Here is a 16,585-nt window from a genome sequence, read left to right as displayed (position 1 = left end):
TTCTCTAGTTCGTTGCGGTAATGCAACATATTTTTATGCCAACTGCCGTTAAACTTCAAAGAAGAAGAAGAATGATGTAGCTGCAGGAAGTAAACAGGTAAATTTCTGCAACCACTAAGATCGTTGAAGCGCAAGGCTCAGCTTCACTGCTGTTTTGGTGCCCTGGCTACCACTCTGTCAACAGCATGAAGCGAACCTGTGTGTTACTGTAACCATGTTTCCATTCAACCATTTCATGTGGATGAATTACCTAACACATGGAAAAAGTAAGGATCGGGCTGATGTAAACATTAAATGCCGACAGAACATTTGTTCATTTGATATGGTGGGATCTTTTTGTGTCGGTAAAATGTATAATGCAAGAAATGGTGATATGTTGTAGGGTCACTATGACTTTGGAAAGCATGCCTTTATTAAAGGAAAACTCAACCCAAAACTATAATTTGGTATTTGTTTCATTAGTCCATTGTTGACATAGTCCCAAAATGTTTTGCTTGCCAGCAATCACGTTTTCAAGATACGTAACTTTGAACATACAGACATCATCCCTGTATGATGCATTTTGCATCATATAATACTGCAAGACTATGTCAACAATGGTCTAATTAAATAAATACCAAAATATAGTTTTTGTGTGAAGTTTTCCTTTAAACTACAGATTAAACCAATTATGATGACCTTCATAGGGAGATAAATGTGCAAGGTGATGAGTTTGATGCTCCTTTCCAATAAATATTGAGGGTCTTATTCTGGTGACATGATGATCGATGCTTGGCTGCAGTTTGACAAATTCAAATAATATCGCTCTTATCCTTAATAATCTCATAATGTAGGTAGCCTACCTGCACTGTACATGCGAGCTGTTGTTTAAAGCGCATGTGCCAAGACCAGAGTGGGCACATTTGCTATATAACGCAACCGTTTTTGTGACAAAACCATCAATAGATTTGAAAATGTGATGGCCATTTAACTTGTATTTTTCATTCGGTACATGGGAATTTAATGCACTACGTCATCACGCACAGCGTTTTATCCGTTAACCGCAAAAACTCAGTTGGATGGAAAAACATCTCTGGTGGAAAATGGGCATGTTGTTTTATGCCGATTTTTGAATATTCACATATTCTGTTTCAAATTGGATGGAAACCTAGCTAATGAGAGTGAAGTCTTGCATCTTGCTCATCTCAATATCTGCGGTGCTGCTCGTGGCAACGTAATTATGCTAAATCTACCTTTAATGACAAGTTGTATTGAATGATAGTGTCCTAGGATCAGAAGTGCCAAAGTAGTGGAATAGTGGTGAGGTTTTAATGGATGTAGGGTTAGTTGGTAGGGATTTAAAAAAATATATATATTCCCCTACCCTTTTTCTGTCACAAAGTGTAATGAACTAATTCCACACTCCAGGACGGTAGGCGGACACACAGCCCACACAGGTTGGCAACATGCACCTCTAACGTATGCTTGGGGACTGCCATAATATCATAGAACAAGAAGAAGAATTAGGAGTGTTAATGGGAGGCATTAATGTTATGAAGAATCGAGAGACAGGGTGTAGTAGTGCGATTCTGCTGTGTCCCAGACCATAGCGCTGAGTGTAGAGGTGGATCAAATTAAAAGGAATATTCCTAGTGTTTGTGACACCTGCCGTTTGGTGAGATGTAGACCCGGTGGCAATGGCGCAACTGAGAATACCGTCTCTCTTGTTGAGCTTTGACAGAGTGTTTTTACCCGATAAAGTCAGGTCAGGCTATATTTGCTATTCTGTCAGGTCCTATGTTCCGAACTGGCTACGGTGCATTAGGTTCCCACGATGTGAGAAATGTGCAGGAGGGCATAGTTGGAGGAACATTACAGTTGGAATGAGAAAGTACGTGTGTCAACTGTTGGCGTGCCCATGAAGCTGGGGATCCAAAGTGAGATTACCAGAGTTTGAGAGGGTACGTTTCCTATGCTGAGGCAGTGAAGAGAGTAGAGGACTGAAATGTGACCGAAATGTGCAATTCGCACTCTGACCTGCGAAAGACAGCCATATGCAACACAGCGTCTAGTCTGCCGGAAAGCCACAAGAAGAATTTCGCCACAGTTATAAACTGTATATCACAAGTCTCAAAGGAGTCTAAAAACTGGACATTATTGTGGCTGCAGCAGAAACGTTTTTGGGATTTAAGGATTTTACATTTGAAGACCGGAAAAACTGCACTCCCAGGTTCCCCTTGAGCCTATGTAGGTATCCGATCTGTTTTTATTTTATTTTTTATTAACAGAATGGGAATCCTGTTTCCATCCCGCATAGTAGATGGCGGGATGCACATGACATTCTGTGATCGCCAATAATATACCATAGAAGAAGAGAAGGAGCGTTCATGTTTATGTTTACATCCAAACCAGTTTAGATATTTGTGTTATCACATACTGTACGTTTATTACTGATGATCCAGCAGTTGTATTTTTCTGCAAAGGCGAAGAAGTAACGACCACGTCAAAAAGAACGAAGCCTACTTGCCATCTAACGGTAGCTAGGTAAATACGAATGGTTTGTTGTTGATGTTGCCGGCTAGCTAGCCAATTTAGCCTGCTAAGTTAGCTGTAACGTTAAACTTCGAGATAGCTAACATTAGCTAGCTAACAATGGCCTCCGTATGTTTCTACAGTACTACAGGTATTATATTGCAACAAAGACATTGCTACCTATATTGTAAACTAGCTAGCTAGCATCTGTCTAATTTGCATGTAGCTAACACGCTTGTGAGTCGTGGTGAGCAGAGGAAGAAATTGTTGCTCTTGCTAGCTCACCGTTAGGTATCGAAAGGTCTTCATTTGAAGATGATGGGGCCTTATGGTTAGAAGGGAATACATGTACCATACGCTGTCAGGAAGGTACAGGAAGCAATCGTTGAAGTGGAGAATTAGGTTTTCTATAGATAACCCAGACAGTGTTCTTTATCAGACTGAAGGTACGCCTGAGGGTGGAGACGATCGGGTTCCTAGAGGTGTACTTTGACACTAGGCCAACCTGGGCAGAACGCATCGAGAGACTGGTGAGAAAGTGTACGAAGGTTCTAAATGTGATACGCCGCCTGACAGGTATAGAGTGGGGTCTGGGCGTTCCTCACTTAGGACCATGTATGTATTTGTGGGGAAACCAGTTCAAAAGAGCAATTGAATATATGTGAAAATAATGTGTTAAATTGAGTTTGTAATGTCACAAAAAAGACAGTAGCTTTGGTTGATGTTGCTCTGAACAAAAGCCACGTGTGTGTCCTAGGAAACTGTTTTCACCAAACAATTAGGCCTAGCCTATGTCATCTTTCTTGTTTCCAGATGTCCATATGGATTTTCACCCCAACAGCAACGTTCAGCGTTACATAACAATAGTAATTGATAAGAGATTGCAGGTGATGAGCTCTGTGCACAGCAGATAGGAGGACTGTTGCACAATTTTTCTCATTATCTACTTTGACACAGTTTCAGATTCCTGCCTGACTGAGGAGAGTCAGAACGTCCAAAACGCTGAAGAATCCTGTATTAGGATTTCCAGGTACTGTCACTGTGTCACATCTGAAAAACATCTGACATTTTGTTTTTTGGTATTACAGTTTGTGAAAAGTTTTTTTTAATGTGTTTGTGCGATAACGAGTTTGTGTGTTTGTTAAGCAGTGTCCAGATGGTGTGGGTGTTCCTCATGAACCGCATGGGGTCTCAGGGCAGCACAGTGGCCCAGCGGAGACGCATGGCCCTGGGGGTGGTCATCCTCCTGCTGGTGGACATCATCTGGGTGGTCTCCTCTGAGCTCACCTCAGTAAGACACTAGCACTTCCTGTAGTCCCCTGGTTCCGCAGGCCACAGGCCTACTTATTCTTGTATTTGCATTTTAGCTTGGAACTGATTGTCAGGGGCACTCTCCAGACAGAAGGTGCACAGGGAGACATGAAAACCAGCAACACTGCAGAACTGGATGGCCTGGGTTAGGCAACCCTTATTTTGGCTAATATGCTAAAGCTTAAGACTAGTGCTCAATTATAAGACAATGCTTGACCCCTAACCCCTACCCGATAGATTTAAAAGGATTGAATAAGAATATGGTAGTAGCTTCACCTTGCCTTCCAGTGGGGTCATGGTTTCACTATGTTGCTAATAATATCTGTCCAGCCTTTGCAGAACTACACAAGTAGGGACTAGGTGGCAGTTTTGAGTACTTGGATTAGTCACATCTCATTAGTTTCAAAGTGACCTCTCCCTATTTATTTTAAAAAAAACTGCACTGGATTGGTTTTAAGTTCCAGCCATTCATACAGTAAGTCATGAGTATTTTCTCTATTCCCCCCCCCCCCCCCCAGTACATATTCAAGCGGCAGGAGTATAACAAGCCCTTCTTCAGCACGTTCACCAAGACCTCCATGTTTGTGCTGTACCTGTTGGGGTTCCTGCTGTGGCGGCCATGGAGGCAGCAGTGCACGGGCAGTCTCCGGGGACGACACGCAGCCTTTGTACGTCTTGCACTGTTGTCTCAGGGGGGGGGCAACAATACATTGTTGTTTCCATCTAAAGATGAATTGTTGCTTAATGCAGTATCTTAGTAGTGGTCGTTGATACTATGTTGATTTGCTATGATAAAACAGCCCAGTCTAACCTATAGCGCCTCTCTCCACAGTTTGCTGATGCCGAGGCCTACTTTACCCCCTGTATCAATGACACTAGTTTGAATGACCATACCCTAGTGAGTATAATTGATTTGCTTTTTGTATTCTCTCTTACTCTCAATTTGATTTTACTGTTGGCTGGCTGAATATACTGTAATGAAAATAAATGGGATGATAAGTAATGCTTTTAGTTGAGTGCATTAGTTGAACTCTATATTTCTTTCTTCAGAGTGAACCCTTGTATGTTCCAGTGAAGTTTCAGGATCTTCCGACTGAACAGACAAACTGTGCCATTGGAGATTGTGATTCCAGTGAGTAATACAACTTTTTAAAAATAGAGAAATAACATCTTTAGAAGACTAACCAACAGTCTGATCTATAAATAATGCAATGTATTGCCTTTTTCTGCTGGTCAATGAAGCTTTCAAACTGATACAGTGCATTCGGAAAGCATTCAACCCCTTTTGCTTTTGTTACAAAGCTGGATTAAAATGAATTTAATTGTCATTTTTTTGTCAATGATATACACAATGTCAAAGTGGGGAAAAATAAAAGTAACACTCATATAACTTGATTAGTATTCAGCCCCCAGAGTCAATACATGTTAGAAACACATTTGGCAGCAATTATAGGTGTACGTTTTTTTTGGGGGGTAAGTCTCTCTAAGAGCTTTGGACTAGAGGTGACAACTAGACCCGTTCCGTATAGACCTTGTCAGATCCAGACCTGATCCATGTGAGGGAAGGAGCAGAAAAGGTATTTTTTTAAGCTACTTTATGAATAGGAGCTGATAAAGCGCGAGAGGAGGGAGAGAGGTGCCACTCAAGCAGGTGGGAGAGTGAGTGACACAGGGAGGAGGGAGGAAGAGACAGCAACCAACCAAGCCGATTAGCACTATACTAGACTAATAGCTGCCATTGGTTATTTATAATCAAATATAATTATGTAGTACCTGTCTGTGACTGTAGCCTATTGCTGCTTTATGAATAGCCAACAACAACAACAAGCTACACGCGCCACACTTCACTCTCTTGAAAAACAAGAGCATCTGTCTACTGCAGCAGTCTTGTTCGGATCTGTACGGGCCCTTCTGGACAAGTCAGTTAAAATTCCACATACCCGATACCCGTGACAATCAGATCCGACACAGACCCGTGACATTATTTAGAATTCTGGATCCGTCTTTCAATGGTTTGTATTCGGGATAAAAAGTAACTTTTTTTGCCACATTCTTTGCAGTATTACTTTACTGCCTTGTTGTAAACAGGATGTATGTTTTTGGAATATTTTTATTCTGTGTAGGCTTCCTTATTTTCAGTCTGTCTTTTAGGTTAGTATTGTGGAGTAACTACAATGTTCATGATCCACCCTCAGTTTTGTCCTATCATAGCCATTAAGCGATGTAACTGTTTTACAATTACTTTTGGCGCATCGTAAAATCCCTGAGCAGTTTCCTTCCTCTCAGGCAACTGAGTTAGGAATGACACCTGTATCTTTAGTGACTGGGTCTATTGATACACCATCCAAAGCCCAATTAATAACTTCACCATGCTGAAAGGGATATTCACTGTCTGTTACTTTTTTAATATATTTTTTTACTGTTACTTTTTAATATATTTTTTTACCCGTCTACCAATCGGTGCTCTTCTTTGCGAGGCATTGGAAAACCTCCCTGGTCACTATGGTACTGAGGGACCTTAAAGCAAATTTTTACTCCTGAACTTATTTAGGCTTGAATACTTATTGACTCAAGACATTTCATCTTTTCATTTGAATTATTTTGTAAAAATTTCTCAAAACAAAAACCCACTTTGACATAATTGGATATTGTGTGTAGATTAGTGATATACAATCTCAATTTAATCCATTTTAAATTCAAGCTTTAGAAGTCGTCAAGCCAATGTGGAAAAGGTACTGGGGTTAAACACTTTCTGAAGGCACTTATATTTACCAGATAGAAATAATGAGTGTTGTTGAAAGAAACCCTTCAATAATCAATTTTTTATCACTTTGGAGAATAGGAATCCTGTGAACTGTCTTGGTATTTGATTTATTTCATAACATTTCAAGAAAGCATAAAAAATTATAGGTTTTCCTAGGAAGAAACATGTAAAGACCTTAGCAAATAATGAAGTTGTAGAATGGAAAATACACTTTGCGGTGTTGACCAACAGAGGGGGCTGTTGAGCTGTTCGATGTGATGGCCCTCCCAGGTTTGACTCAGGAGAGTGAGCGATAAACAAAGTGAAAGGAAAGGTTGTCTCATAAGAACTCTGTCTGACCATTGAGTGACACTGGAGCTTAGTTTTCTATGACACAATGACAGGATTTCATATTTCTCTGTCTTTGCTGATCGATATTGGCTGATTACAGTATGTCGCTAGAGGGCTGCCCTGACAGAGATCATTGTGGCGCGGTCATCATTTTTCATGCTGCAGGCGGGACCGGGTGGTCAGACTGACAATTTTAGGATTAACATATTTTTAGACCCGCAGATTATTTGGAAACTGTCGTCTTTCCGCTTTGTATGCGTTAACCTATCTATTTTATTAAAAGCACATCTCTGTCACACTATTCACAAACTCTCATCATTCGCTGCTTCAAGTTAAGTAGCCTATCGCAACAGTGGTAGGCCTATTTGGATCATCATTCTTTGCACCTTTTCCTTTTCAATGAATAGCCTATTACCATTTATTTGTCTCTGCCTGCAAATTGTCCCGCTCCTAAAGGTAGGCTATTTGCAAAACGTAGCTCAAGAAGAGAAAGTCAGTGTCCGCTCTCATCATTCTTACTGCTTCAAGTTCAATAGCTTACCTTCACTCTCCTAGTTGGACATGCGAGATCAGGTGCTCATGTGGTCTCAATTCAATAGAGTAGACCTATCGGCACTAGGCTATGTATGGGTGGTGAAGCACGGGACAGTTATCTTTCCATGTACTTCATAAACTTGATTAGGCTAAATCATCCCACTCCTAAAAGGTAGGCTATATGCAAAACTTAGCTCAAGAGAGAGTGCAAATGTCCGCTCTCCAACTTTTGGCTCTCTTTCGAACTATGTTTAGCCTATTGGTTGATCTAGCCCATTAGGCCTAATACCGATAGCCTAATAAAATGGGCGGAGCGATAATCTCTGGTAATTCTTGTGTTTCTTAATTTATGTTTGCGCATATAAGGCCCAAAATTGCTGGGACCAAAGCTGCCAAGCGAGCTGAGTCAGATACACCTAAAATAACATTTGCAGGACTGTGAAACCTGTTTTTGTGGGTGTGGGTGGGAGTCAGACAAAAAGCCATCGGGAGCAGGCGGGTGATGTATGAAAAAAAGAAGAAATCAGTCCCACAAAGACCTCTAGGGGTCTCACACATTCAAGTCAATCAATCAAATCACATTTATTTATAAAGACCTTTTTACATCAGCAGTTGTCGCCAAGTGCTTATACATAAACTGAGCCTAAAACCCCCAAAGAGCAAGCAATGAAGATGTAGAAGCACAGTGGCTAGGAAAAACTCCCTAGAAAGGCAGGAACCAAGGATGAAACCGAGAGAGGAACCAGGCTCTGAGGGGTGGTCAGTCCTCTTCTGGGTGTGCTGAGGTGGAGATTATAAGAGTACATAGCCATTAAGGCCAGATCGTTCTTCAAGATGTTCAAACGTACATAGATGACCAGCAGAGAGGGTCGTAACAGCAGGTCCAGGACAAGGTAGCACGACCTGGTCAGGGTTCCATAGCCACAGGTAGAACAGCAGAAACTGGATCAGCAGCACAACCAGGTGGACTGGGGACAGCCAGGAGTCGTCTGGCCAGGTTGTCCTGAGAAATGGTCCTAGGGCTCAGGATCTACGAGAGAATTACACCAGATATGACAGTATTAAAACATAGGTACTGGGGACTGAGACAGGGGTGGTCGGAGGACACTGGACCCATCCAAAGTTAACCCTGGACAGGGTAACCCGGCAGGATATAACCCCACCACTTGCCGAAGCACAGCCCCCCACACCACCAAAGGGATCAACACACTAACTTACTACCCTGAGACAAGGCCGATTTATAGCCCACAAAGATCTCCCCCACCGCACAAGCCTGAGGACAGTAAGTATGGGAGAGCACGAGCAAGCCAGTGACTCTTGTAATAGGGTCAGAGAATCAGAGGGGAGCCGGCCAGGCAGAGACAGCAAGGGTGGTTCGTCACTTTAGTGCCTTGCCGTTCACCTTTGCACCCTTGGGCCATACTGCACTCAATCATAGGACCTACTACAAATGTTTATGATGGCGCTGGAGGGGATGGCTGCAGTCTTATCGGCTCTTAACCAACCAACCATGCTATTTTGTTAGTTTTTTTGTGTTGTTCGTAACTTGTTTTGTACATAATGTTGCTGCTACCATCTCTTATGACCTAAAAGAGCTTCTGGTCATCAGAACTGTGATTACTTACTTCAGATTAGACAGTTTTTCTTCAATGAGTCAGATGGGAAGGATATACTACAGACACCCGACCAGGCCCAGAACCCCGTCATTCGCTGGAGGAAGAAATTGAGATTTTGCGTATAAAGATCAGGGTGTCTTGTGAGGATCAGCCGGCGAGTGGCTAATCTGCCTTTGCCTTTCGTCCTGCTAGCCAACGTTCAATCGCTGGACAATAAATAGGACGAACCACACTATCTACCTAGAGAGTTTTCATCTGTATTTTTCGTAGCTGTCTACATACCACTACAGAAACAGCTTCTACCCCCAAGCCAATAGACCCCTGAACAGCTAATCAAAGGGCTACCCAGACTATTTGCATCGCCCCCCCCCCCCTTCTACACTGCTGCTATTCTCTGTTATTATCTATGCATAGTCACTTAAATAACTCTACCTACATGTACATATCACCTCAATTACCTTGACACAGGTGCCCCCCGCACATTGACTCTGTACCGGTACCCCCTGTATATCGCCCCACTATTGTTATTTACTGCTGCTCTTTAATAATTTGTTATTCTTATCTCTTACTTTTTTGGGGGTATTTTATTAAAGCTGCATTGTTGGTTAAGGGCTTGTAAGTAAGCATTTCACTGTAAGGTATACACCTGTTGTATTCGGCATGTGACAAATACAATTATATTTTATTTGACTAAAGAGATGAGTCTTCACTAAATACTTAAAGGTTGAAACCGCGTCTGCATTTCTAACATGGATCGGCAGACCATTCCATAAAAATGTAGCTCAATAGGAGAAAGTCCTGCCCCCAGCTGTTTGCGTAGAAATTCTAGGAACAATAAGGAGGCTTGCGTCTTGTGACCGTAGCGTACTTGTAGGTATGTACGGCAGAACCAAATTAGCGAGAAAGGTAGGAGTAAATCCATGTAGGTTAGCAGTAAAACCTTGAAATCAGCCCTAACCTTAACAGGAACCCAGTGTAGAGAGGCTAGCACTGGAGTAATACGATCAACTTTTTGGTTGTTTCTGGTTAAGATTCTAGCAGCCATTTTTAGCACTAACAGGTTTATTTAGTGCCTTATCCAGGTAGCCATGAGTAGAGCATTGACGTAGTCTAATCTTGAAGTGAAAAAAGCATGGATTAGCTTTTTCCGCAGTGCTACGAATATGAAAAAAGTAGAGATCAGGGTCAAGAGTAACGCAGAGGTCCTTCAGTTTTATTTAAGATGACTATACAACCATCGAGATTGATTGTCAGATCCAGCAGCAAGATCTCATTGTTTGGACCTAGAACTATCATCTCTGTTTTGGCTGAGTTTACGTGATGGGTCACATTTTGAGGAAAGTGGTAATTGTGGTTTTAATTCGAAAGCTGCCTTATTCAATCCCAGGCTATTGTGCCTAAAGCACAGTATAGGGTATGAGATGCTTTTCAGAGAATGACTGTGCAACATTTTCTCATGGTTTTGGTTCCTAAAACAATGACATAAGCTATAACGCATGCTTTATTTCTACTTAAAAGTTTTCATTGTCTGGTTCATTCTATTGGTCATGCTGTGACCCATCTACCACTTTACCCCCTGTCCTTTCCCTCCAACCTCTCAGCCTCTAAAAAGCAACGGGTGCGCTTCAGCAACATCATGGAGGTGCGCCAGCTCCCGTCCACACAGGCCCTGGAGGCCAAGTTATCGCGCATGTCCTACCCCGCCGCCAAGGACCACGAGTCCATGCTCCGCACAGTGGGAAAGCTCACTGTCACCGACGTGGCCAAGATCAGCTTCTTCTTCTGCTTTGTGGTAAGTTCATTCAAATAACTTAATTTTTTATCTGTTTGAGGGGAACTTTTTTTGTCAGTGTGTGTAGACATATGACTTGTTAGACTCTCAGACATTCTGTATACTAGCTTGGAACTTCCGTATTAAGTTGGAGGGGGGACAAATTTATATCTAAAATGTGTCTGTGGAGTACCTGCATTTGGGAGCTTTTTGATGATGTCTCTCATTACTGACATTACTGTCAATTTGCTAGGTAAGTTAACCAAAACCTTTCTGTTATTATCATTGAGTTATTGCTGGTGATACTACTCATTTTGCTGCAGAGTGTGTTTGCTGTACGCTCAACAAGTCATGGCTTTGGACTTCTCCCTTCATGAATAGTGTAAATGAGTATAAATTAACACATTATGCATGTAAGAATCTTCAACTCGTTTGTCTTACTAACTTTGGGCTTGTAAACACATCTTTGTATAATAACTCATTTCCCACATGAGCAATGACCCAGAACTGAGGGTAGACTACACACACAAAGAGTAATAGTAAGTAAACTACCATCTTTGGTACAAATCAGAGGTGTCATGCTGACACTTCTCCCTCTCCTACTTCTCTCCTTCACAGTGGTTCCTAGCAAACCTCTCCTACCAAGAGGCCCTGTCGGACACGCAGGTTGCCATAGTGAACATTCTGTCCTCCACTTCAGGTGAGTCCAAATACTAAATGTGATTTTACTCAGGATCTTACAATGAATAGAAAAAACACTGATGATTATTACTTTTTTATAATACAGTCATTATGGGCCTTTTTAATAACATTGTTGCAAATAAATGTTCCAATGTTGGAAAATCACAGCATGTGTATTTAAAAATGTCACCTTGAACAGGTTGAACTCTGTACAGGACGTGTTGTGAACAGTCTCGCTGTTATTGTCCTCCTCACCAGGTCTCTTCACCCTCATCCTGGCGGCCATATTTCCCAGTAATAGCAGCGACCGCTTTACTCTGTCCAAGCTCTTAGCTGTGGCTCTGAGGTAAGCCTTGACATCAGCTGAATTATTGTAGTTACTCTGGGTTGCTACTCTGTAGTTACACTGTTTCTCTGCTCTCTTTCCCTGTAGCATGGGAGGAGTGGTTCTTGTCAGTTTCTCCAGCATGGACAGCCCTGACGGAAAAGGCACTATAGGTAACCAGGGAGATAAAAGTCCTGCAGATGATAAACTTCTTTCCTCAAAATGTTTTGTTTTTGTTAGGCTTTTTTCCCCACTATATTCCTTATTCCTGCCTCCTGTTACCCTCCTATCTCACTTCATATTGGTTGTATTTGTCATGTTTTGTACTGTACTTGATGTACTACTTTAACATGTCCTTGTGTCATATTAATATGCTATATAAAACAATGTATTATTAAACCATTACATCTACTCTGAAAGTGCAAGCCACAATGTCACGTTTGCTTGCATTGCTAGCAGAAAAACCCTTTGGAGTGTAACCATAAGAGTTGTAACTCATGATACAGGGATGTATTAGATAATGTGATGATGAAGTCATGTTGTGTTCAGGCTCTCTGTGGTCATTGGCTGGGGCTGCTCTGTACGCAGTCTACATCGTCATGATCAAGAGGAAGGTGGACCGGGAAGACAAGCTGGACATCCCCATGTTCTTTGGTATGTAGATCATAGTTATATCTATGACCTTTCTTACTAGAGTCAACTGTGGCAGCTTGGTCTGCTGCTGATTTTCAGATGCTCTTTTATTTCCTGATATAACTCTATGTAATGATCCTGAATTGATTATAGGTATATACAGTGCCTTCGGAAAGTATTCAGACCCCATGATGTTACAGCCTTATTCTAAAACGGATTAAATAAATAAAAAAATCCTCAGCAATCTACACACAATACCCCATAATGACAATGCAAAAACAAGTTTTTGGAAATTTTACCAAATGTATTAAAAATAGAAAACAGAAATACCTAATTATTCAGACCCTTTGCTTTGAGACTCGAAATTGAGCTCAGATGCGTCCTGTTTCCATTGATCATCCTTGAGATGTTTCTACAACTTGATTGGATTTTCCACCTGTGGTAAATTCAATTAATTGGACATGATTTGGAAAGGCAAACAACTGCCTATAAAAGGTCCCACAGTTGATAGTGCATGTCACAGCAAAAACCAAGCCATGAGGTCGAAGGAATTGTCCGTAGAGCTCCAACCCCCGATTTGTTTCGAGGCACAAATCTGGGGAAGGGTACCAAAAAGAAAATGTCTGGACTTGAACCCGATCGAACATCTTTGGAGATACCTGAAAATAGCTGTGTAGCGACGCTCCCCATCCAACCTGACAGAGATTGAGAGGATCTGCAGAGAAGAATGGGAGAAACTCTCCAAATAAATGTGTGCCAAGCTTGTAGCGTCATACCCAAGAAGACTCAAGGCTGTAGGTGCTTCAACAAAGTACTGAGTAAAGGGTCTGAATACTTATGTAAATGTAATATTTCATTTTTTTATTCTTATAAATTGGCAAAAATGTCTAAACTATTTTTGCTTTGTCAGTATGTGGTATCGCGTAGATTGAGGATTTTTTATAAATATATTTTGTATCCATTTTATAATAAGGCTGTAATGTACATATCGAATGTACTGTTTGTACTGTTCGAATGTTATCGAATGTACTGTTTAAACATAGCCAAAAAAGTCTGTGATAAGGTGTCTCCTTGTTTTACACCCGAGGGTGTGGGAAACCAATCTGTGTATGATATTAATTTACATGCACACAAGCAATTGGTACTTTGTAAAGAGACTGGATTGCGTGATAAAATTTCCCATCAACCCCCTAACCTTTAACAAACTCTAGGCTAAAATATACCTATTTACAAAATCAAAAGCTATTGGGAAATCAATTAAGAATGCAAAAGTAGGCTTGTCTTCATGTAATCTATTTCTGATTATTGTACAGACCGAGAAGATATGATCTATACATACTCTGGATTGACGAAAACCATTTTGTTCTTCCACTAGAATGGGGATCGATGAATATAATTTATAGACTGTACATAATAATCTTATGCCTCAATTGTTCAGTGGCACTTTAGGGTCATTTTTTTAAAGATTTGGGAATGGGATTCACTATAGACTTATACCAAGTGGATGGCAGTATACTATACTCAAAACACATTTGGAGCAAATCATATAGGACGTCATTTAATTCAGGGGATTTTAAAACTTCATTAGGCTGTTCATCAATGCCAAATGCGTTCCCATTTTTTGCAGGGTTAATCACCTTAACTTCTGCCACAGACAGCGCCTCATTTAAGTACGGGTTACATATATAAGAGGCTTCTAACATTGTATTTTCCAGTTTAGTTCTCAGGTAACTAAATGTCTTTATAAAACTCTTCCTCCAAAATATGCCACATTTTCGTTACCTGAGAACTAACAATCCCCTTCTCCCACTCCTTAAGTACCTGCGTAATATGAGAGTTCAGCCGCCCCTGCTATTTTCTTATGTCGTTTTGGACCTAACTTGTTTATTTGGCTCAAACTGTTGAGGATTTCTTGTCTGTATCTCCTCAAGCTGCAATAACTGCCCTCTCTGATATCTCCGTTTCAATAGGCCCAGACTTTTATCAAACACATGCTGTTTTTTCTTGAATTCCTTCTTACGCTGTTCTGTTGTATTCCTATCTTCACACTGTAAAAAATAAGTACTCAGCCTTGCGCATTACAGACCGTAGGTACTGTAACTCATCATTCCAATAAGGCTTGTTCGGCTTGTAAACTTTCCTGGACTTGGGGGTGTAGTGTATTCTTTTATTCGCATCATTTTTCCCCATTTCAGAATATATAATATCACAAAATGTTTCATACCACACATCTAAATCAAATGTTGTTTCTTGGCATCTTTGCAGAGTTTTGATGAGTTCCACCAGAGCTCTACATTTCAGAACATAGTAATTTGGCACATTTATTAAATGTATCTGTTGCCCCAAATAATGCACAGTAATACCTGGTTGATAAAGTTTGTGGCCAACACAAAATAATAATAATAAATGAGAATGATCAGGAAGTCAAACTTTTTTTTTCTCTCCAATTAAGTCAAAACATCCGCATTCTTCAACCATTTGTGTAGGGGGTAACACCTTACATTTAAACAAGTTTAGATAGTTGTGGGGGGTAACCCCTGCTAAAAAAATAAAGGGAACACTAAAACACATCCTAGATCTGAATGAATGAAATATTCTTATTAAATACTTTTTTCTTTACATAGTTGAATGTGCTGACAACAAAATCACACAAAAATTATCAATGGAAATCAAATTTATCAACCCATGGAGGTCTGGATTTGGAGTCACTCAAAGTTAAAGTGGAAAACCACACTACAGGCTGATCCAACTTTGATGCAATGTCCTTAAAACAAGTCAAAATGAGGCTCAGTAGTGTGTGGCCTCCACGTGCCTGTATGACCTCCCTTACAACACCTGGGCATGCTCTTGATGAGGTGGCGGATGGTCTCCTGAGGGATCTCCTCCCAGACCTGGACTAAAGCATCCGCCAACTCCTGGACAGTCTGTGGTGCAACGTGGCGTTGGTGGATGGAGTGAGACATGATGTCCCAGATGTGCTCAATTGGATTCAGGTCTGGGGAATGGGCGGGCCAGTCCATAGCATCAATGCCTTCCTCTTGCAGGAACTGCTGACACACTCCAGCCACACGAGGTCTAGCATTGTCTTGCATTAGGAGGAACCCAGGGCCAACCGCACCAGCATATGGTCTCACAAGGGGTCTGAGGATCTCATCTCGGTACCTAATGGCAGTCAGGCTACCTCTGGCGAGCACATGGAGGGCTGTGCGGCCCCCCAAAGAAATGCCACCCCACACCATGACTGACCCACCGCCAAACCGGTCATGCTGGAGGATGTTGCAAGCAGCAGAACGTTCTCCATGGCGTCTCCAGACTCTGTCACACATGTGCTCAGTGTGAACCAGCTTTCATCTGTGAAGAGCACAGGGCGCCAGTGGCGAATTTGCCAATCTTGGTGTTCTCTGGCAAATGCTAAACGTCCTGCATGGTGTTGGGCTGTAAGCACAACCCCCACCTGTGGACGTCGGGCCCTCATACCACCCTCATGGAGTCTGTTTCTGACCGTTTGACAGACACATGCACATTGTGGCCTGCTGGAGGTCATTTTGCAGGGCTCTGGCAGTGCTCCTCCTTGCACAAAGGCGGAGGTAGCGGTCCTGCTGCTGGGTTGTTGCCCTCCTACGGCCTCCTCCACGTCTCTTGATGTACTGGCCTGTCTCCTGGTAGCGCCTCCATGCTCTGGACACTACGCTGACAGACACAGCAAACCTTCTTGCCACAGCTCGCATTGATGTGCCATCCTGGTGAGCTGCACTACCTGAGCCACTTGTGTGGGTTGTAGACTCCATCTCATGCTACCACTAGAGTGAAAGCACCGCCAGCATTCAAAAGTGGCCAAAACATCAGCCAGGAAGCATAGGAACTGAGAAGTGGTCTGTGGTCACCACCTGCAGAACCACTCCTTTATTGGGGGTGTCTTGCTAATTGCCTATAATTTCCACCTGTTGTCTATTCCATTTGCACAACAGCATGTGAAATTTATTGTCAATCAGTGTTGCTTCCTAAGTGGACAGTTTGATTTCACAGAAGTGTGATTGACTTGGAGTTACATTGTGTTGTTTAAGTGTTCCCTTTATTTTTTTGAGCAGTGTATATACTCCACCACAGCT

General features: G+C 41.8%; 1 protein-coding gene across 8 annotated transcripts in view; it reads left to right on the top strand.

Moving 5' to 3' along the window:
- Positions 1–1,502: 1,502 nt before the first annotated feature.
- Positions 1,503–16,585, top strand: part of LOC115134701 (solute carrier family 35 member F5-like) — a 41,467-nt gene continuing 26,384 nt past the window's right edge. The window contains exons 1-12 of one of the 8 annotated variants that reach the window (XM_065000344.1): positions 2,257–2,523; positions 2,951–3,041; positions 3,469–3,541; positions 3,661–3,802; positions 4,341–4,490; positions 4,655–4,720; positions 4,873–4,954; positions 10,668–10,858; positions 11,456–11,537; positions 11,777–11,864; positions 11,952–12,016; positions 12,393–12,497. In XM_065000344.1, coding sequence (XP_064856416.1) covers positions 3,668–3,802; positions 4,341–4,490; positions 4,655–4,720; positions 4,873–4,954; positions 10,668–10,858; positions 11,456–11,537; positions 11,777–11,864; positions 11,952–12,016; positions 12,393–12,497 — 964 coding nt within the window. In that variant the 5' untranslated portion in view covers positions 2,257–2,523; positions 2,951–3,041; positions 3,469–3,541; positions 3,661–3,667. The other 7 variants (XM_029669141.2, XM_029668923.2, XM_029669038.2 and 4 more) reach the window with 7 other exon arrangements.

The sequence above is a fragment of the Oncorhynchus nerka genome, linkage group LG1 (assembly GCF_034236695.1).
Source record: "Oncorhynchus nerka isolate Pitt River linkage group LG1, Oner_Uvic_2.0, whole genome shotgun sequence".
NCBI classification, from domain to species: Eukaryota; Metazoa; Chordata; class Actinopteri; order Salmoniformes; family Salmonidae; genus Oncorhynchus; species Oncorhynchus nerka.
This window is presented reverse-complemented; position numbering and strand designations above follow the sequence as displayed.